This window comes from Raphanus sativus, chromosome 5, assembly GCF_000801105.2.
Source record: "Raphanus sativus cultivar WK10039 chromosome 5, ASM80110v3, whole genome shotgun sequence".
Taxonomy (NCBI): Eukaryota; Viridiplantae; Streptophyta; class Magnoliopsida; order Brassicales; family Brassicaceae; genus Raphanus; species Raphanus sativus.
This window is the reverse complement of record NC_079515.1, coordinates 12724939-12743812: the sequence shown is the minus strand read 5'-3', so window position 1 is coordinate 12743812 and position 18874 is coordinate 12724939. Positions and strand designations below refer to the sequence as shown.

Below are 18874 nucleotides of genomic sequence, written 5' to 3'. Positions count from 1 at the left end.
CGAGGAAGAAAGAAGGTTATGATCCTTGGGGTGTCTTGATTGTTTTGCCTTTAAAGACAGGGATTTTTGCTTTTTAGTTTTTATTGAAAACAGCGGTTTTTGTTCTGTTTTCCCGATGATAATAAATTAACACATCGCATGTAATTATAGACTACAACCGTTGGATTCACTTGAGATATCCTAAGTAACCAGTGCGCCATTACCAAAGTCCATTTAGAGTTTGGGCCTTTGTTGATATTTTTCTTTTTAAAAAATTCATGTGAATCACATGTCTTACTTTTGCTTGTCAGCTGATTGAAGTGAATGATGGCATACCAGCTGGTGCCGGTGGGTTTATCAATTATCATGTCCAGAGAAACGGGAGCAGAGCATGTGTCTACCCACCTGAAGACTCTAAAAGCCGGGTCCATAATACTTTTTGGAGATTCGAATTGGATTCGGTTCCATGATATGAACATTAACAAATAGTATTTCAGTTGACTGACATGATTAGTGGATTACTTCACTTAATTAACAACATTAGAAAATTGAAAGAAAAGGAATGTGCCACGACATATCTGCAATTGATAAGTCAACAACAGCAAGCAATATGGGCAGGAGAAATGGCTTGAAAAATGGCGAAAAGGGAAGAGAGGCTAAAATGATTCATAGCTTTTGTCCAACCATAACAACAATCCAAATCTCAAAACCCAAATCTATACAAATGTACTCTCTCTCTCTCTCTCTCTCTCTCCACAGAGAAACAAAGCACTGTGGACAATATAGAAAGAAACCTCTCCTAAGAAAACCATACCAAGGAACATTAAAACTTCACATTTGAGGGACTCATCAGATCAGGAGGAGGATGATGATACAGGAGCGTTGTTTGGGGTGGTACCCGAGGATGTTGATGATGATGATCCACTTGCTTCATTACTGGCACTCTTTTGTTTTGGAGGAGCTGAGGAAGTTGAAGGCACTATGGTTTCATCAGGTACATCGGCAATGCCCAGTGTGTCTGGGAGTGGGAGGTATTCTTCGGCTTCATTACTGAAAATCTGCAGATTGAAAGTCATTATCAAGCTGCTTAGCTTTTGTTACTTTTCATATAACTTACAATCTACACTGGTGTATAAATCAAGCATGTGTGAGATGGATATCAATACTAGTGGAATAAGTTTTACCTCGAGTTGAGTGAGCATTTCGATAGTTGCATCAAGATCACCATTGTTGGCCAAGTAAACATCACGAATAGACTCATCTGACAAACCAGAGAAACTAGTCAAAAGAAACTCCATCTCCATCTCCGAATCATCATCATCATCCCTTATGTAAGCGCCTCCCTTCCCTTGGACTCCGCCATAACCATAGGGTTGGTGGTGCACGTGATGTGTGGCAGCAGCAACAGGCTTTGCAGAATCACCTTCTCTTTTGGAGAGTGGTACGTATGCTGCTGCGTTAGGATTCAATCCTGATCCTACTCCTGGCTTCATTGCTTGCTAAGATACCAAATCAAGAAGAGAGCAAAATTAATTCATACAGTAAGACAACAAGGCTTTTTTACACATTCTCGATTACACATGATTTTAATCTGAAAGCACAGTCAAAATTAAAGTCACAAAGCAGATCATCAAACGTTACAAGAAGAAACAGAGTCGCTGAGTGAGAACGTGAATCAGCTTCTATTGTCCATCGCTAATCTACTACACATGGATCCCGCGAAGCAAATCGAGAAGAATAAGGAAACCTAAACGGAGAAGGATAAACGAAGAGATGCTATCTAGTATCTAAGCCTCTAAGCCATGATCGATCGAACGCGATTGTTGCTATCAAATGAACATAGATCGATCGCAGGAATCCAATATAAATTCTACAGAGAAAATATGATCTAGGGAACACGAACAGGCGTCGTCGTTCACGTCAACGGAGAAGAAGAAACGAGAGAGAGAAAGAGAGAACGAGCTTACCAGAAAAGGAAGAGTCAAACGCGTTGAAGAAGACGGTTCGAGAGGAGAAACGATCGTAACTGCTGAGAGATCTAAGAACCGCTGAGAAGGTGGGAGAGGGGGAAAGGGACTTTATATAGTAAAAGAAGGAGGAGCGTTTACTTGAAGGTCGCATCACGGTGCAGGTCTGTTTGGAAACTTATTTATCTCTATCCTTCACCCGATTATTATTCAAGAGAAACTCTAATACTTTCCTTGGTATGGTGACGTGTCGTATACTAATTGGCAGATTCGTCGTAATACACACAATAGTCAGGATGGCCGAGTGGTCTAAGGCGCCAGACTCAAGTTCTGGTCTTCGTGAGAGGGCGTGGGTTCAAATCCCACTTCTGACATTATTTTCATTCCCAATTTTTTGGATCTTACCTAAACAAACATCACGTGAGCCTAATAGCCTGCCAACATTGGGACCACTTACTAACATTAAGACAACACGAAGTCATTTAAGTTTTAAAAAACTTCTACAAAACTTTCAACAACAAGAGTTCTTAATACAAAAGCAGAGAGAGAGAGAGAGAGACTAAAACTGGTTCAAGAAGATACATTGCCTTTCTGAGTCTGCGATATGACTCTGAGCTTCTCATACGAATCAGCACAAGCGTGAGCATAATCAGACAACGCCCTGAAGATCTCAGGCAACCTTATCTTCAAACTATTCAGAGACTTCTCCCTCACCTGGACACAATGCCTCTGATGAGCTTCCTCTTCGTCTTCAAGCCTTTTCTTCAGCGTCTCCACAACGATCCTCCTCTCAGTGACATGATCATCATCTCCATCCCCGCCTTCCTCCGCCGTCGTCGGTCCTCTCTTCTGCAAGTGTTTCTGATACCACTCCTCAAACCCTTGCTTCTTCCTAATGAACTCCCTCCTCGTCTCCTCGCATCTCTCCTTCAGCTTCATCTCTTCCTCCTGGTGAAGCAAGATCGTTTTCACGACCGCCGCGAAGGAGGAGATAGCCGACTTGGCCACCTCGTCGGGGAGTTTCTCCAGGCGGTCGTGCCACGAGTGGAGGAGGGCTTGGATGGGTGGACGCTGAGGCCTCGGAGGAGAGGAGACTTTCTCCTTGAGACTGCTCTCGATGGGGATGAGGTTTAGCTTCAGCCAGGTGTTTAGAGAGTTGATGTACTGCTTCTGGTGCGTCACGAGACTCTCGAACTGGACGTGCCATTCTTCCAGGACGGTGCAGAACTGCCGCGTCTGTTGGTGATGCTGCTTCGTGGTTTCTTTTTGAGAAGTCGAGATCTCGAGAGACTTCAGCTCTCCGACGATTTTTAGCTGTGTGTCGTGTTGTATGCACATGTTTGTCCACATCTTCGCCATCCTAACAAGTTTTGAGAATATTGGTTTAGAGAATGCAAACTCATTTGAAGGAGAGAGAGAACATACCCTTCGACTAAGGAGACGAGTCTTGGATACAGCTGGTCGTCTCTTAAACGGTTAACTTCAGAGACGGTTGAGTCCATGGACTGCATGTCAACGATGTATCTTGTGTGTAGATGACTCACAGCTGCTTTAGTTTTCTCCACGGTTTCTGCACTCGCACCTCGTTTTTTATGCCTGTTGAGTAATGATACCTTCTTCTGATACTCTATCTTCATAATCTCACCTTGCTATAGAGAAAGAAAGCAAAAAAAATAAATGCATTCAGCTAGACAAACTTTTACGCTTCACAGCTTTAAAGTTAATTTATTATACCTTCACTTCATCGTAGAGTTTCTTCTCCCACGCTAACAACTTGTCCAACACGGTCGCATGAGTTTCATGCTCGTCTGATTCTTGATCATCTTTTCCACCTTCACCGTTGGATATGCCTCTTAATGACTTATTCCACGTTATAACCCGCATTACCCTAGCTGAATGATCAACATATCCTGAAGAAAAAAAACATTGACCTCAGAAGAGACAACACTCACCGATAGGGACAGATCTGGTAATAGATAATGGTAAGGGTGAAAAGTGTAGATTAGTCAAATCTAGAGCTTTTGTTTAATGGCTTTAAACCACTAGATCTATTAATTTAAGATTCATATTGGATTCTCCTCACAAAAAAGTTAGACCACAGACAAATGTCAAAGAAGACAGATCAAAAGTGCTACAGAGACTCATAATTGAAAGAATCTTGCAGAAACTAAAACCATGTTCCGATCTACAAAAAAAAAAAGAAAACTCTTTTTTTCTTTTCTTTTTCTTGTTTCAACTAGAGAAAGAAAGAATCAAACTTTCTAACTCGTGGATCAACTAAAAAAGCAGTAAGTAAAGTTTTGGTGAAGAACATGTGCATACAACAGTGTGACTATTCCACTAAACTAGTCTCTTGGTAGTGATAGAAAACACACATAAAAGCTTCAATCACAAGGAAGAAGATTTAAAAAGGAAAGGACTTTTCATTAAAATACCTCGGTTATCAGCAAAATTGGAGTGATAATGCAACCTAGTTGCTTCCAGCATCTTGGAGACCTCCTGTGCACACTCTGAAGCTTTTAGGAACCTGTCATCAATCTCATCAAGAATCTTCATCAGATTCACGCTCGAAGCCGCCGTCGTGGTCTTCGCCGCAGCGACGGCACGCCGGAAATCCGGTGGAGCAGTGTTGGAATGCTCAATCTTAGCTTTCCCTTTCTGCTTCTTCTTTGCCTCTTCCACTACTGCATCCTCCTCCTCCTCATCTTCCTCTTCCTCTTCATCTTCTTCTTCTTCTTCAACTTCTTCTAATTTCTCCGGCGTCTTTGGCTCCACCTCCTCAACAGCATTGAGACCAGATCTTCCATCTTCTTCTTCCTCATCATTGAACTGAAAGTGATGATTGTTTCCCATTCTCATATCTTCCAAGTTACCCCCAGGCACATTCTCCGGCATGAAAAAGTAATCCCACGCCCCCGGAGAAGCGCTCACAACAACCGGAGACGTCGTCTCCTGCAACTTCCCACCTTTCCCAACATTCTCCGGCGTCCTAGGCGAACTCTCTCCATCCTTCTCTTCCTCCTCCTCCTCCTCGTCTTCATCCTCCTCCTCCTCAATCGCCATAGAATCAATCCCCCGCACCTTCCTCCCTCTCCCCGCCATCGCAGGCAAGCTGATCGCGCGTTTTATCGGAGACGGAGTGAACTTCGGGAGAGGCGGAGGCGGAGGAGGGAGGTTCTCAATAGGCGGAGGCGGAGGTGGCTGAGGAGCAGGATCAGCAGCAGCAACACGGTCGTCCCCTTTCTCGAAATGGCTCTGCTCCAGAGCAGCGTCTAGGGTTTGATCCGATTCGCCGTGGCCGTAGTCGCTGAGAGCGGCGCCGGTGTTCTTCAGAGCAATGGCGTACGCGAAATGACCCGCCGCGAAGGCTTTGCTCGCCGTGACGGCTTCCTTGATGACGTTGCGGCGGTCCTTGCATCTCGCTACGGCCTCCTCGTTATCAACCCTAGATTGTGCACATCCCATTGGAGAGAGAGAGAGAGAGAGAAATGAGAAAAGAGAGAGAGAAAGAGAGAGTACTGTCAATGAGGGACAAAGATGCACAGAGAGAGAGATGTAGTAGTGTTCGCCACGCGCCGAGAGTGGAGATGTCTTTATGTACGCGCGCTCTCACGTTTACAGTGAGTGGTGTGACACCACTTCTTTGTCTATACATTTGGATTTTTAAAATTAAATAGGATGACCTAACGGTCACATATCTCAACGCACTACGTCGTCGTTTTGCACACCTAAAGCTAAAGGCTTTCTTTTCGTTTCCTTCTTTTTTATCAAATCTTTTGGTTTTCTTATGAATATCTTATCTACAAGGAGCTTCAAGTGTTTGGTTTACAATTAAAAAATTTAATGACAAGAAACAAGATTTGATTTCCTGAAATGAGTTTACAGTTGAAAGTTGGTTGGGGTTGGATGAACATGAACACGGCAGCTTCATGTTCTAAGTATGACATTACACCAAAACTAAAACTAACAAAAAATCTCGTGATTGTTCTTCTCTGTGTTCTCCTTCTCAGGTTGCTTCAACACAAAGAAGATAAACTCTTCACACTTGTTTCTCATTAGATGTTAAGAGTTTACTTACACTAGAACACAACAAGATGATGCTGAAACTAAGTGTGTTTTAGCTCGACATCCAACTGCAACTTCTTCTTCTCATCAACTTGTCGCTGCAATTACAGTAAAATAAATGATAAGAAAAGTGCATTGAGTTGCTATGAAACAAATAACACAATGATAAGAAAAACACCAAACCAATAACGGAACTGCATTCAATATCCTAATTTTTCGTGATAGATCTTATCAGTAGCTCCAAATAAACTTTAAATTAACCAGAGTCGAGAAAGGTCAAGTGAAACCTTATAGGAAACAGTGGTGGTGATAAGATGGTCACCTCATATATGCTTTCCCAAATCTGCTTGTATATGCGTAGGTGCAACCACCATTCCATGCCCATTTCAAATTCAATGTTATTACCCTGAGAACAATGTGATGTAACCGCACCGCTTCTCTGCCAAATATACAAACAGAAAAAACATAAGAACATTGCTTTAAGAGTGGTGCCTGTTTATTTACGGAGAGGAGTATGAAAATCTACCTTCCCTCGACGCTGGATAGAGATATGGCCAGGAAACGGCAATGAAGGCATAGCTGGAGGATTCACCTTAGCACTTGTAGCAACAAGTACCCTGTCCAGCAGGGAAAGCAAAAAAAAAAAAAATTATTTATAAGAAAGTTCATACATGTAACTAAGCTTTAATCGCCCAGAAGAGCTATGATGCTAAATGAAACAAGCATACAAAGTTTGTACTTCTCAAAGTTTGATCTTCTTGGTAAATGATGGACGGATTTTGAAGGAATATATATAGAAGCCTCACCTTCCATTTGATAACAACAAGCATCCCTCGTGTAGTCTTCTAATTACCCTTTTTGCAGCATCCGTTGTCTCGAATATCACCAAAGCTTCACCTGGATAACGGAAAAACATGAGACCATCATAAACGTCCTTGTTGTAGATAAAGGTGAGATAAAATCAAAAGGGTAGAGAATTAAACGTGAATAAGTGAATAGCACCTTATCCCTTGTGATCCCAGTATGATGGACTTACCAATATGAGGAATAGTAGCTGACGTCCGCTCAATCATCCTGGCCGTGCATTGCTCATTCAAAGCAGAGTAGATTATATTCTGAAGCATAATTCACAAATCTGTTAGATATATGGTAACATGAAAGGTGCACTAGCAGAATAATACAACTGCATAGCTTGAGCAGTGATGGCTACATCAGTTAAAAATATAAATAATAGCTTAAGAAGAAAACTCCATTGGACAGGATTATACCTCCACTTCATTAGATGTATAAGAAGGATCCAAGTTTCTGAGAACAACCAGAGTCCCTTTCCCTTCTGCACACCTCAAATCTTCTTCCCAACTCTGCTTATGATTTAAACAGCTTAAAGTCAGTGCAGATGTAAAATCCAGATGGCGATTCCTTATATGATTTACAGAATCTGATAACCACCCCCCCCCACCCCCCACACTAAAGGAGACTGGAAAGAGTAGCCGCGTGAATCAAGCTTTCTAACGAGCTTATAACATATAACTAGAACAGATACACAGGTCACTCACTCTATTCACATTATAGAGAAAGCATGTCGACCACGATAGTGAAGGTAAAGCAAACTGGTGTGGTATAAAAGGACGAATTACTTACAAGTTTTCGGAACCATTTGATTCCTTCCTGCGATCAAGGAAAAGGAAACCAAAAGAAAATGTTAGAAACTTCCATCTTTGGAGTCTAAGTTGCTGCATGACCACACCGTTTTTATCTAGTGAAAGTTTAACAACATACTCTAAGTGAAATTCGCAAGCAGTCTATTTTAGAACGTCATTCAAACAATATGGCATGTTTCACATACAAATTTGGTTTCATGAGTAATATAAAACTTACAACATTAGGCTTTTGAGTCACTTCGAAGACTCGATGATGTCTTCTGTAATCGGCGTTGGTCAACATCTTATCCTCACTGTGTTTTGATATTTTACAATCAGGGCTGGATTTCTTGATTAGACCTTTCTCAGTTGCAGGCCTTGTCTCTTGTCCTTCAGAAAATCTAACAGGTCTGGTCTCTGTTCCTTCAGAAAACCTCACATGTCTGGTCTCTGTTCCTTCAGAAAACCTCACATGTCTGGCCTCGGTTCCTTCAGCAAATCTCACATGTCTAGTCTCTATTTCTTCAGCAAATCTCACATGTTTGGTCTCTTTTCCTTCAGCAAATCTAACATGTTTAGTAACTTTTCCTTCAGAAAATTTTGGTATCAGCAGATCTTGGTTCTTGTCAGTGAAGCTAGACTTCTGGGAATATACTTCCCCTCTTGTGACTTTGTCTCTAGGATCTTCTCTTTCACCATGACTTAATTTCTGAGACATTTTCGACCTTCCATCTGATACCACAACAGAGCCCCTCAGCTCCAGTTTCTTTTGAGCCATGTAATCTTTGCTGCATCTTTCCCCTGCAAGCCTTGATTTTTCTACCATCACATCTTTTCTCATACCTTGCATGTCTTTTTTACCATCATGACTTATATTCTGCGACTCTCTTGTCCTTCCATCTGATACTGCAATAGAACCATCTAGCCTCGGTTTCTTTAGAGACATGACATCCAAACCGTAAAAATCATTGCTGCGTCTTTCCTCTGCAAACCTTGATTTTCCTACCATCGCATCTCTTCTAATAGGTTCTATATTTTTTCTACCATCATTTCTTAATTTCTGCGGCACTTTAAACCTTCCATCTGGTCCTGCAAGAGAACCATCTAGTCTCCGTTTCTTCTGAGGCATGTCATCCGAACAGTAAGAATCTTTACCACACCTTTCATCAGCAAGCCTTGGTTTTTGTTTAGCCAGTTGCTTTCCAACTTCGTCGTCTTGGTCTTTCCTTCCATGACAATCATGTCTCCTACCTGAAGCGCTAAAACTGTCAAGTTCACCATCAACCCGACCAAAATCCTTGTCAGACCTTTCTTCTGCAAGTGTAGATCTTTTCCTAGCCAATTGGTTATGACATTCATTATCTTGTTCTTTCTTGTAACCGTAATCGCTCTTCCAATTACCAGATGAATCACCGGCATTGCGTTCATTCTGCATAACTGAACCGCTAGTAGAAGGATGATTTGGTTTCAGACTATCTGCAGTCCCTTGTATATTGGTTGCCACTTTTTGCCGAGAACTAGCTATCCTTCTGTTAAAGATGAACTTAACTGCAATAATAAAAGTAAAATGATATGAGGGAAACAAAAAGAGTCAGAATAGCTACCAACCACATATAGCTGACTGAATATGAAAGGGGGATAGAAGAAAGAAAACAATATGTTTACCATCAACTCCAGCAATTGTATCATCTATTGTATCTAAGATTCTGGAAGTTCCCACATCATAAGTTCGGTGAAAAAGGAAGTCGGCCGACTTGATTTCTTCCTCAGAGGGCTGTGGGTTTCTTACGTCCTTGGAAATGCATAGAACACGACATTTTCCAGAAATTGCTTCCTGGTGTAATAATGCCATATCAATACATGCCAGGATCGAGAAGAAAACGTCTCAGGAAAACAAACAAGGATAAGTTGTCAAGTATGGCATCATCATATCAGCTAAAAAAACAATTCAGTTACCAGTAGGTTTTCATTGGTGAGGCCAAGACCTGACCCAGAAGCCAAGAACAGTTCGTTAGCAAGCACATCTCGAAGCCCATCAAGGTACAAGGAAAGCTCAGAAGGTTTGAAGAACCAGAGTAACTCGACTCTCCTCGGGTCTTGACGCCGATCATTATACTCCCACATTTTTATAATCTTGCCAACAAAGAACTCTCGGGAGTCTAGTTTACTACTATCACCTCCAACAGAGACACAGTCATAAAGACAGTACTCACAGCCACCGTAAGTGAAAGATTCATAGAACTGGACGTCCTTGTTTTCTACACTCTTTTTACCCCACTTAAATGGTAAACCGTCGACTTTTACTGACCTCTCCATTTTTTTTTACAATGGAGCAGAAGGCTTCTCCTAACAACAAAAGGAGCCCACAGATCAGTACTTCGAATCAAAAACTACAAGGACAAAAAAAGAAATAAGTTCACATAAAAGCACCAGAGCTTTGACTCTAAGAGATACTAATATTAAGATCCACTTAAAAAATGCAATCTCAGAAAAAAAAATCCAAATTAAAAAAAAAAAAACAAAGCGAAATCAAAACGACGTTTCAGAATCAATCCATCATCATCAACCAAGCACACGGCGGCACGGAAACAGAGAAACGATTTCGAGAAAACTGAACAGTGAGCGACGGCAATGTACTAGACGAAACCCTAATTTCCGAGTTGAATCAACAACCACACTCACTTTATCTCTGCTTCGTTCTGTTTATCTCTCTCTCTCTCTCTCGCTCTACAGTAGCCTCAAACGACAATCTCCGGGCGAAGAAGAAATCGCGTTTTGCTATTTATGGTAACATCGCAGTTCCCGAAGGAGATAGGAGAGTGTGACCGTCGTCGTAAGCCTTTTTTTTTTCTTTTGCTCTCCTCCGCTTCTGTGCTGCTGCTGCATGTTGCTGTTTCAGAAGTAACTGACTACTACTAATCGTGTTTAATACACTACGCTCATTACTCTCGTAAATTGACTAATCTGCCGCCTCCTCTATGATTAGGGCCGAGTTTTGTATTTATTTCGGCGAATTGTCGGTTCTACCCTTTGCTCTCTCTAGTCTCCTCTGCGTTTGAAATCGTTTGGTGCGGTCAAACTATGTTTGAATTTTCAGTTTTTGTTTTCCAGTTCTTTTATGGTATTTACATTCAAGATTTTGTTTAAAAAAAGTTTAACCTCCTTATTTCCTATTTAACACATTCAAGATTTTATTTGTTGAATAAATATTAAGCTGGAAAATAATAATATTTCCAATGAATAAAACGGTGACAAATTAAATGATACACGAGTTAACTACAAAAAAAAATCTCAGAAACTACGTAAAAGTTAATTCAAATATCTTATTACAGAATTCTGCAAAAAAAAATATAATGTATCAGACAATTCTACATAATTGAATTGAATTTGATTGTGCTACCCATGACTCTCAAGTCTCATATAGATTTTTCAGCGTTGAAATCGTTTGGTGCGGTCAAACTATGTTTGAATTTTAGTTTTGCTATTTAGCTTTTTATGGTATAGATTCAAGATTTTGTTTAACCTCTTTATTTTCCTACTTACTACACATTCAAGATTTTTTTTTTGTTGAGTAAATAAACAAAAATTAAGCAAGCAAATATATATTTTTTCTAATGAATAAAACAGTGAAAATTAAACGATGCAGGAGTTGTTTACAAAAAAAAACTCAGAAACATTTGAAAATTGATCAAACACAAAAGAAAATGTATCAGATAATTCTGCCAACATAAAGTTGACGAGCACAAGCATGAATTTGATCAGGTTGGTCCAAAAATGGTTCTTTTAACATTCAACTTATGCAGACTAGTTTTATATATACACATATATTTTTTATAAACCAAATTCTAAACCTTTTACTCATAGTCTCATCTGGTGTTTAGAACTAATTGTTGATACTATTGTATTTAAGACGTAAATTGCTATTTCTGAATGAAATTGAATTAGTACGTACCATGCACTATCCCAACATCTACTTGATCAGTTTTATTGTATGTTTTTGCAAAACAACAAGAAGCACGTAGGTCACAAAAGACTAGGTAAAGTAAACTAAGAACATATAGATACCGTCGATCTTTGATTATATGGAAAATCACACATTACTATATGTATATTAAACATCCTAAAAGATAGATTGTCTCAAACATTATTCGATATCACACAGTATAGAAAGCATATCTAATAGCTGAACCAAACAACATGGGTCTCAGGGAGGAAATGGCAGACCGGAACAGTCCCTGGCTTCACTTTAAGGACTTTGAAGGCCAAGTGGTTTGGGTTCCAAGCTGAGGTGTTCTTGTGGCATACAGCAACCGCCTTAGCCCTCAACCCGTTCTCTCCTTCGAGCGGAACCGAGTAAACGCTCGTCATCATCGCCTTGTGGCAGTAGAACACTGCGAATGGGTACTTCTGTTTGTGACACACCACTGACTTGTCATCCGACAACTTCTTTACTCCAGCCGCTGTGATTCTGTACTTCTGCATCGGTGCATTCTTCTCAGCCACCTGTGGAAACCAAGGTTACGTAATCAACCAGAATATTAGATAGACATAGGATAATGAATCTAAACCGAACCAAAGTTGAATATGTATCTTCTAACATATAATGATTACTAAACTGAAAACCGAAGCTAGCTAATTTACTTATAACCAAACCTACCAAACTGAAATTTATAAACAGTTTATATGTTTGATTATACATTTTCGATTGTTCACACATATTTTATTTTTTATAAATTTGTATCATAAATGCATCATTTATGATTATCAATTTTAAACAAAGTTAAACCAATAACAATTAAAAAATTCTTTTAATTTTATTTATTTTGTTATAGAAACCCACAAAAATTCTCTTTTTATAAAACAATTGTTTTCAACACTTTTGTGGAACGGGAATGTTATATCTTATAAGGAAATAGATGTAACCATACAAAATTAAATATTATTTAGTTTTATATTGGCCTAATCCTAAATCATAGAAATAAGAGATTGGTTTTAGGTTTCTTTTTTACTATTTTAGTTTATTTACCTCAGTGGAAACTGCACGAACGTGATCTTTGCCAAGTTTAGAAACGCTAAAGTCAACCATTGACTCCAAAGACGTAGCACAATACTTCTCCTCTCCACCAACTCTTTTAGCTTCACACTCCTCAATCGTTTTCTTCATCATCTCAGCTTCTCCCGAACCGGGTTTAACCGAGAAAGTCTTCAAGATCTCCGAAAACTTCTCCGACTCAAACGGCACCGTTTCCGCCTCCCCACGTGGCAAGAAGGTCGTCTTGCCGTCGTAGCCGTCCTCCGCATTAAACCTAAGGTTCATCTCTTTTCCGGGAACCATGTCCTTCTCCAAGAAAAAGAGAGCCGCTTTGGGATCGTCGTGGAGCTGAGTCTTGCTCGCTGCGTAGTTATACACAAAAGGGTTTGGTCCTGGTTTCACACCGACGTAGACCGGCTTGCCCTTGTGGCGCGTGTGCACTATAACGCCGCCTTTACCCACTCCTACGTCGGTTCTCTTTCCAGGTTTCCCGGTATGGACGCCCACGCCTCCTCCAGGACCTTTTCCGCCGCTAACGCTCACGTGTGTCCCCTTACCCTTACCCTTTCCGGTGTCCACGTGGACGCCTCCCTTTCCAACGTTCACGGCGGTTCCTCCGCCGGGTTTACCTTTTCCGGCGTTAACGTTCACTCCTCCTTTCCCTACTTGGACGTTGGTGCTTTTCTCATCGGTGAAATCTGCGACGACGAATTAATTTGGTAAGTACACATTTATTTGCTACTAACGTACACGTTCACAAATGACTACTCTTCACAAATTATCATAGATTGTGTAGCCAAACAGCTTGTGACACATATCTTCATATATATATATATATATATATAGAAATCGTAATAAGTAAAAATCAAACACATCTTTCTTTGTAATTATTTAGGTCTACAATTTCTTTTAAGAATGTTAAATTTATTTATATAAAAAAACATTTACACATGATGTAGCCTTTTATCTAGTTTTTAAAGTCGTTTACAGCTTAAGAACATAATTGCAATTCTCCTTCTTTGTGTCTGCCTTGAATATTAAAATGGAAAACCCGATAAAAAATAGAGAAAATAGAAGAAGATCCTTAAAATTTTAGGAATAGTGGTGAAAGACTAGTAGGAAAAAAAAACATATTTAAGTAGGTGAAAGTAATATAAATTTTAACCTGGCGTTAAGAGATGGCGGAGAGAGCTTGGAATGGGAGTGTTTGGTAAGGCCGTGTTCCAGTAACGCTCCGGTGATAAGTCAGCCGCAATCGCCGTGACTGAGACAAGAAGACAGATCAATGGAAGACGAGTGGCCATTTTTGTAGGAGTTAATTAGAATATAAATGGGGGTTTAGATGAACTCGAGGATAAGAAGTGGGAGTGTACGTACGTAGAATTTATAGTAAAAGGGGTTTAATAGAAAGTTCTGAGGTTGAATTTATTAGTATGGATATAGACGGTTAACACTTACCAGTCTATTAGGGCCGATTAATTATAACACATTACTCCCTAACTGCCACTGGCCTTCTACTCCTTAAATACTGTTTTTGTTACGTAAGACGTTATTTTCTTTATTTCTTACTTTCAATCATAGATGGTACTTCTTTGTGATGTTGTTGTTGTGTTACAACAATTCTATAGTTGACATCAATCGATTAAGAAAAACCAAAGTTTGTTACTAAAAAAAGTGTTTTAGCATTTGTGTTTATAAGTTTGTTATATTGATGGACTGACATGTTCCATACAATTAAGACAATGATCCTCTATGCATCTGATATGTTCTTCATAACGTACAATCCTTCTTTGAACATAAAAATGTGGGCGGAAAATAAAAATTTCATAAAATAAAAAGTTAGATATAGAAGCATTTTCTATGTATTCCTCGAGATCTTGATCTTTTCTCCCTTGGTGCATATGCCCATTTACTGTCCAGCATTTGACTTTTGGCAGCTCCAAAGAAGATATCCGTAATGCGAGCAAAAATCTGCACATAAGAATGTGCTCTTTGATAAAATCCTTGTGGACTTATGATAATTTTTCTTTTTAAAACTAATTAGTTCTATCCAGACCAAACTACCATTAATGATGGACGGTGTCCGGCATGTTTGGATGGTTCATACTTCTTCGGTGTCATGTGGCCATGTATTTTTTTTTAACTTCGATTGAGAAAAGTTTCAAAAGCAAACCAGATACGAGGGATATGGTGGTAGTCATAACTTTGGTGTCATGGTGTGGACTTTTGAGACAATGAGAAAACTGAAACGAACAACTAACTCATTAATGGCTTACCACTACAACCATTACATTCGTTTTTTTATTATTATCGACTTTATTTTTATCTATGGTTGGAGTCTTGGAGAATGAGTGTACATCGATTGTATTCGATATTATTGATTTTACTTCTTACTCGCCCAACCAAGGCGGCCACACACACACACAGAAAATATATTTAATATTTAGACGTGAGAAATTTCAAACCACAAAAGATGAAGACAATCGCTGAAAATGTTTGACAATCTATAGCAAGCGAAAGCCAGTGCATCTAATTTAATGCATGCTTTCAGTACAATCCCCTAGCCAAATACAAAGACTATTGTTAATGTGAATTTAAGTTAGCCTCTTACGAGGAATGACTCCAGTTTTGTTGGTGTGGAACGTTCTTCAATAATAACTCATTTCATCTCATACATCTTATAAGTTCTACGTATAGAAGATAACACATTTATTCCTCAAATCTATCACGCTAACTCTCCGTGACTTATAATTCCGCAAATCCTGAAACGTCTCCCTCCAATTTTGGCATTGCAAAGGCCTTAAAACTACTAATAACTCTCTCGTAGATGCTATTGGAGTTTAGCTTTTATTAAGGGTGGACAAAAATACCAATCTGAACAGAACCAAGCCAAATTGTATTCTTTACATAATCTAATTGGTTCATGTTTTAGTTTTATTCAATCCAAATGGTTTGTCTGGTTTTAAACCGAATTAAACTGATAACCCAATTTGTTTTTATATATTAATAAATAATATATAAGAGTATATTAACATATTATGAAATTATTTACTTTTAACTTCCCAAATATGATAAAAATGATATTTTATATATATATATATATTCTCTGATTCTAGTCTTAATATAAAATACCTGAAAATTGTATTTAGACTATATTTTATACCAGAAATAAACTTAATTTTTGGATGCATTATTTTAGTAATAGATTTTTTAGCTTAAAAAATTTATATTCCACCCTGCTTTTTATAAGTTGATTATTTTTCAATCAAATTAATACCAACATATTTTATAATCAATTTGAACTACACCGAATGGAACCAAACCATAACAAAATAAATCAAACTAAATCTAAATCAAACCAAACTCAAACCAAAAACTATTTTGGTTCGGATTAGATTCAGTCTATAAAATTCAAATTAATCAAACCAAATCAAACCGAATCAAAACCAAACTGATGTGTCAATCCTAGCTTTTATATATTAAAAATTAAAAATTATAAAATCTAACTGAAGTAACGATGGGCTTATCCAAAAAGCCCGACATCAATCATGGACAAAACCCAGTACCACCTTAAAACGTAACAGTATATCTAGGAATAACCAAAGCCATAAATTGTGATTCTATTGTAACGTTTTCTTTTGTTATTATCAAATTTGGAACTTATACACTCAACGAATCTTACTCAAATGAAGACTGAAAATCATATATTCCCTCCGTTTCAAAAAAATCCATATTTTAAGAAAGTTGTTTTAAAAAGATATATTTTTTACTTTTTAAATGTATTATTTAATGAAAAATTGGTGATTTTAACAAAATTAATTGTGTTTGTTATATTTCTATTGGTTAGAAGTTATGGAAAATTATTATTCACAAAAATCAATGCATTTTTAATGTGTTTTTTTAATATATGTGAAAATGTAGAATATGTATCTTTTTAAAATGGAGGAAGTATAAAGAAGTGATAATATAGGAGAAATGTTGACAAAAAAAGGAGAAATGAGGGGGAGCGAGAGGGTGAGTGAGTGAGTGTTGTTGTCACACTCTCATGCTTTCACCAACCATTGGCCCCACAACTTACTATGCTCCAATTTTAAGTATCTGACTTAATTAATTTATACAGTAACACTTTTCCAATGATTGATTAGTTTATTACTAAAAAACTCAATAGACAAGTAAAGAAACGAGCAACAATGCACATTAGGCCTAATGCATAAAACCACCACTAGTTTAACGGGTGATGGTATATCCTCTGTATATTATTTTAGGAGCATTAGAAATAATTAACTTTTAATTCATGTGTGATTTACGACAGTGCCATTTTCTAGGTGTCAACACCACAAGCTCTCTCACCAACTATATTAAAAACCCCTTAATTTACTAGCCTAATTACAACAACTGCCATTGGTCATTATTTTATAATTTCATTAATATGCTATAAGCTTCTTTTTCATTGATTAACCAAGAATATAATGTATACGATTAATCCTTCTTAATATTGCATTATTAATTTCCATGTTATATTACACAAATTATTAATCAATACACTCATCGATGAATCATGATATTTGAGTTGGTATATCATATGGTTTTAGTATCTTGAAAAATATAACTTCCGACTTTATGGTTGACATGGACTAACTCAAAATATTATTTGAAAATCATTATAAAACTTAGTGGCTTGATATCATCAAACGATCCAGCATCTTTATTGTCCATATATTATTACAGGTATATTAATAATGTTGCGTTCGACATACTAATTTTTTTATCAATTATATAGGAGACTTCGAATCATATGGTTTCCTACGTATATAACTTATATAAAATAAAATGTGATAATCACAGGTTGACATGTTGTAACTTAAAATCATTATACAAAGTACATAATACAATCTAATGACTTGCTACCATCAAACGATCAATATATATAATCATCAAATGATAATCTAAATTATCATATTTCTGCATGCTGGTTATAAATTAGTTAGTTAAGTTTGATGTAAATTTTATTTTATAAGGATCCGATTCAAACTATATGAAGAAAATACTTCATGCGTTAACTATGGAGAATTTATTCCTTTGATGTATTTTCCTAAAAATCAAATATGTAATAACAATCACTTTATTACTTGCATCACAACCCACATGATATTGATGATCTTCCTACGTTAATTATGCCATGTCAACCTTAATTATAGTTAAAACCTGGAATATGGCTGTGATTCCCTTAGTTATGCCACTGATATGCTAATATTAAATAAATTACATCAAATCCGCTGTCAATCACCCATTACTTGGTGATTTTTAATTGTATTCTCATAAATTTAGAAAACATTATGAATGTAAATTAGGTTATGACTATTATTAATGGATTTTTGTAATTCAAAAGAAAAAAAAAACTTTTATGGTATTATAGATTCAGAGTAAATTTTGACATACAAAAATATGGAAACTAAAAATTGTAGCGAGTCAAATTGTTGAGAGGACAAGTGATTGTCAGTTATTGCTTTCAAAAATTAATTTTCAAATCCTTATGTACGGTTTGTTTCCTATAATACAACAAAAATTCGTCTAATATTATGAAAAGGCAATTAAAATATTCAGATCTCGATTAAGAATGCGAACTATGCTATTAATTGCGTCGAGTTTATTGATGCAATCCCTAAACTTAAGCACTAATTCCTTGAGATTAAAAAATCTCATTAAATTTTAGTAGACTAATATTTTTTGTCAATCAATTTGCATATGAATTAAAATATCTGATTCGAAGTATCTGATTCTAAGATATTGATGACATGATTGCTTATGGGAAGTCAAATGTTTCTATTTCCGATTTCTAAAATAAACATTAGTTTTTGCATTAAATTCTGATATGATAATAATAAAATTTTGACTTGTGTCTTGATTAGTTTTGTTAACAATTATCTGATCAGGGGATAAGAAATATCTATAGTGTAATATCAAGATACTATATATCCTTTCCAAATTAGACGATCATTTATGGATTATATACATGATTAGAGGCGTTAAATTCTTAATTACCGAGAGAAGTTTTCTTTCATTTAGTTATGAGTACGAAGATAAGTTTTCTCTCCATCTAGCTCTGGACATATCATTTAGTTATGAGTACGAAGATAAATTATCGAACAAATCATATATTTCTTTTATAAAAAATGTATATAATAAATTTA

General features: G+C 37.4%; 6 protein-coding genes and 1 non-coding gene across 7 annotated transcripts in view; 2 read left to right on the top strand and 5 right to left on the bottom strand.

Moving 5' to 3' along the window:
- The window catches only part of LOC108856833 (glyoxylate/succinic semialdehyde reductase 1), a 1107-nt gene extending 813 nt beyond the window's left edge, over positions 1 to 294 (top strand). The window contains 1 exon segment of the mRNA XM_056985674.1: positions 291 to 294. Within this exon segment, the coding sequence (XP_056841654.1) occupies positions 291 to 294 (4 nt within the window).
- Positions 295 to 629: 335 nt separating this feature from the next.
- LOC130512866 (polyadenylate-binding protein-interacting protein 6-like) lies at positions 630 to 2105 on the bottom strand. Its single transcript, XM_057011291.1, has 3 exons — positions 1947 to 2105; positions 1164 to 1478; positions 630 to 1037 (listed from the first exon to the last, which is right to left on the bottom strand). Exons 2-3 carry the CDS (start codon positions 1470 to 1472, stop codon positions 834 to 836), a joined length of 513 nt encoding a protein of 170 aa, XP_056867271.1. The 5' UTR covers positions 1473 to 1478; positions 1947 to 2105; the 3' UTR covers positions 630 to 833.
- A 131-nt stretch (positions 2106 to 2236) lies between these two features.
- TRNAL-CAA (transfer RNA leucine (anticodon CAA)) lies at positions 2237 to 2320 on the top strand. Its single transcript has one exon. It is a non-coding gene; the product is annotated as a tRNA-Leu (tRNA).
- An 83-nt stretch (positions 2321 to 2403) lies between these two features.
- LOC108828267 (protein ALTERED PHOSPHATE STARVATION RESPONSE 1) lies at positions 2404 to 5472 on the bottom strand. The gene is made up of 4 exons (XM_018601900.2): positions 4382 to 5472; positions 3681 to 3856; positions 3372 to 3595; positions 2404 to 3306 (listed from the first exon to the last, which is right to left on the bottom strand). The coding sequence occupies exons 1-4, from the start codon at positions 5409 to 5411 to the stop codon at positions 2517 to 2519; spliced, it is 2220 nt and encodes a 739-aa protein (XP_018457402.1). The 5' UTR covers positions 5412 to 5472; the 3' UTR covers positions 2404 to 2516.
- Positions 5473 to 5751: 279 nt separating this feature from the next.
- LOC130512865 (protein ANTI-SILENCING 1-like) lies at positions 5752 to 10598 on the bottom strand. Its single transcript, XM_057011290.1, has 11 exons — positions 10334 to 10598; positions 9608 to 9997; positions 9317 to 9485; positions 7890 to 9199; positions 7653 to 7679; positions 7280 to 7372; positions 7048 to 7126; positions 6818 to 6908; positions 6538 to 6628; positions 6334 to 6450; positions 5752 to 6109 (listed from the first exon to the last, which is right to left on the bottom strand). The coding sequence occupies exons 2-11, from the start codon at positions 9965 to 9967 to the stop codon at positions 6053 to 6055; spliced, it is 2394 nt and encodes a 797-aa protein (XP_056867270.1). The 5' UTR covers positions 9968 to 9997; positions 10334 to 10598; the 3' UTR covers positions 5752 to 6052.
- Positions 10599 to 11607: 1009 nt separating this feature from the next.
- On the bottom strand, positions 11608 to 14046 carry LOC130512583 (BURP domain protein RD22-like). The gene is made up of 3 exons (XM_057010722.1): positions 13849 to 14046; positions 12678 to 13381; positions 11608 to 12154 (listed from the first exon to the last, which is right to left on the bottom strand). The coding sequence occupies exons 1-3, from the start codon at positions 13985 to 13987 to the stop codon at positions 11828 to 11830; spliced, it is 1170 nt and encodes a 389-aa protein (XP_056866702.1). The 5' UTR covers positions 13988 to 14046; the 3' UTR covers positions 11608 to 11827.
- Positions 14047 to 18206: 4160 nt separating this feature from the next.
- Positions 18207 to 18874, bottom strand: part of LOC108859624 (uncharacterized) — a 3316-nt gene continuing 2648 nt past the window's right edge. The window contains exon 3 of the mRNA XM_056985673.1: positions 18207 to 18232. Coding sequence (XP_056841653.1) covers positions 18207 to 18232 — 26 coding nt within the window. The remainder of the gene's footprint in view (positions 18233 to 18874) is intronic.

Bases quoted from the DNA above. Each gene is read 5' to 3' on its own strand.
- LOC130512865 (XM_057011290.1), bottom strand. From the start codon at position 9,967: ATGGAGAGGTCAGTAAAAGTCGACGGTTTACCATTTAAGTGGGGTAAA. The intron at 7,127-7,279 runs GTATAATCCTGT...ATTATGCTTCAG, and splicing joins ATACATCTAATGAAGTGGAG to AATATAATCTACTCTGCTTT. The intron at 6,110-6,333 runs GTGACCATCTTA...CTGTAATTGCAG, and splicing joins TTTGGGAAAGCATATATGAG to CGACAAGTTGATGAGAAGAA.
- LOC130512583 (XM_057010722.1), bottom strand. From the start codon at position 13,987: ATGGCCACTCGTCTTCCATTGATCTGTCTTCTTGTCTCAGTCACGGCG. The intron at 13,382-13,848 runs GTTAAAATTTAT...TCGTCGTCGCAG, and splicing joins CCGCCATCTCTTAACGCCAG to ATTTCACCGATGAGAAAAGC. The intron at 12,155-12,677 runs GTAAATAAACTA...TGGTTTCCACAG, and splicing joins TTCGTGCAGTTTCCACTGAG to GTGGCTGAGAAGAATGCACC.
- LOC108828267 (XM_018601900.2), bottom strand. From the start codon at position 5,411: ATGGGATGTGCACAATCTAGGGTTGATAACGAGGAGGCCGTAGCGAGA. The intron at 3,857-4,381 runs GTATTTTAATGA...TTTTTTCTTCAG, and splicing joins CAATTTTGCTGATAACCGAG to GATATGTTGATCATTCAGCT. The intron at 3,596-3,680 runs GTATAATAAATT...CTTTCTCTATAG, and splicing joins AACTCTACGATGAAGTGAAG to CAAGGTGAGATTATGAAGAT.
- LOC130512866 (XM_057011291.1), bottom strand. From the start codon at position 1,472: ATGAAGCCAGGAGTAGGATCAGGATTGAATCCTAACGCAGCAGCATAC. The intron at 1,038-1,163 runs GTAAAACTTATT...TTCAATCTGCAG, and splicing joins AAATGCTCACTCAACTCGAG to ATTTTCAGTAATGAAGCCGA.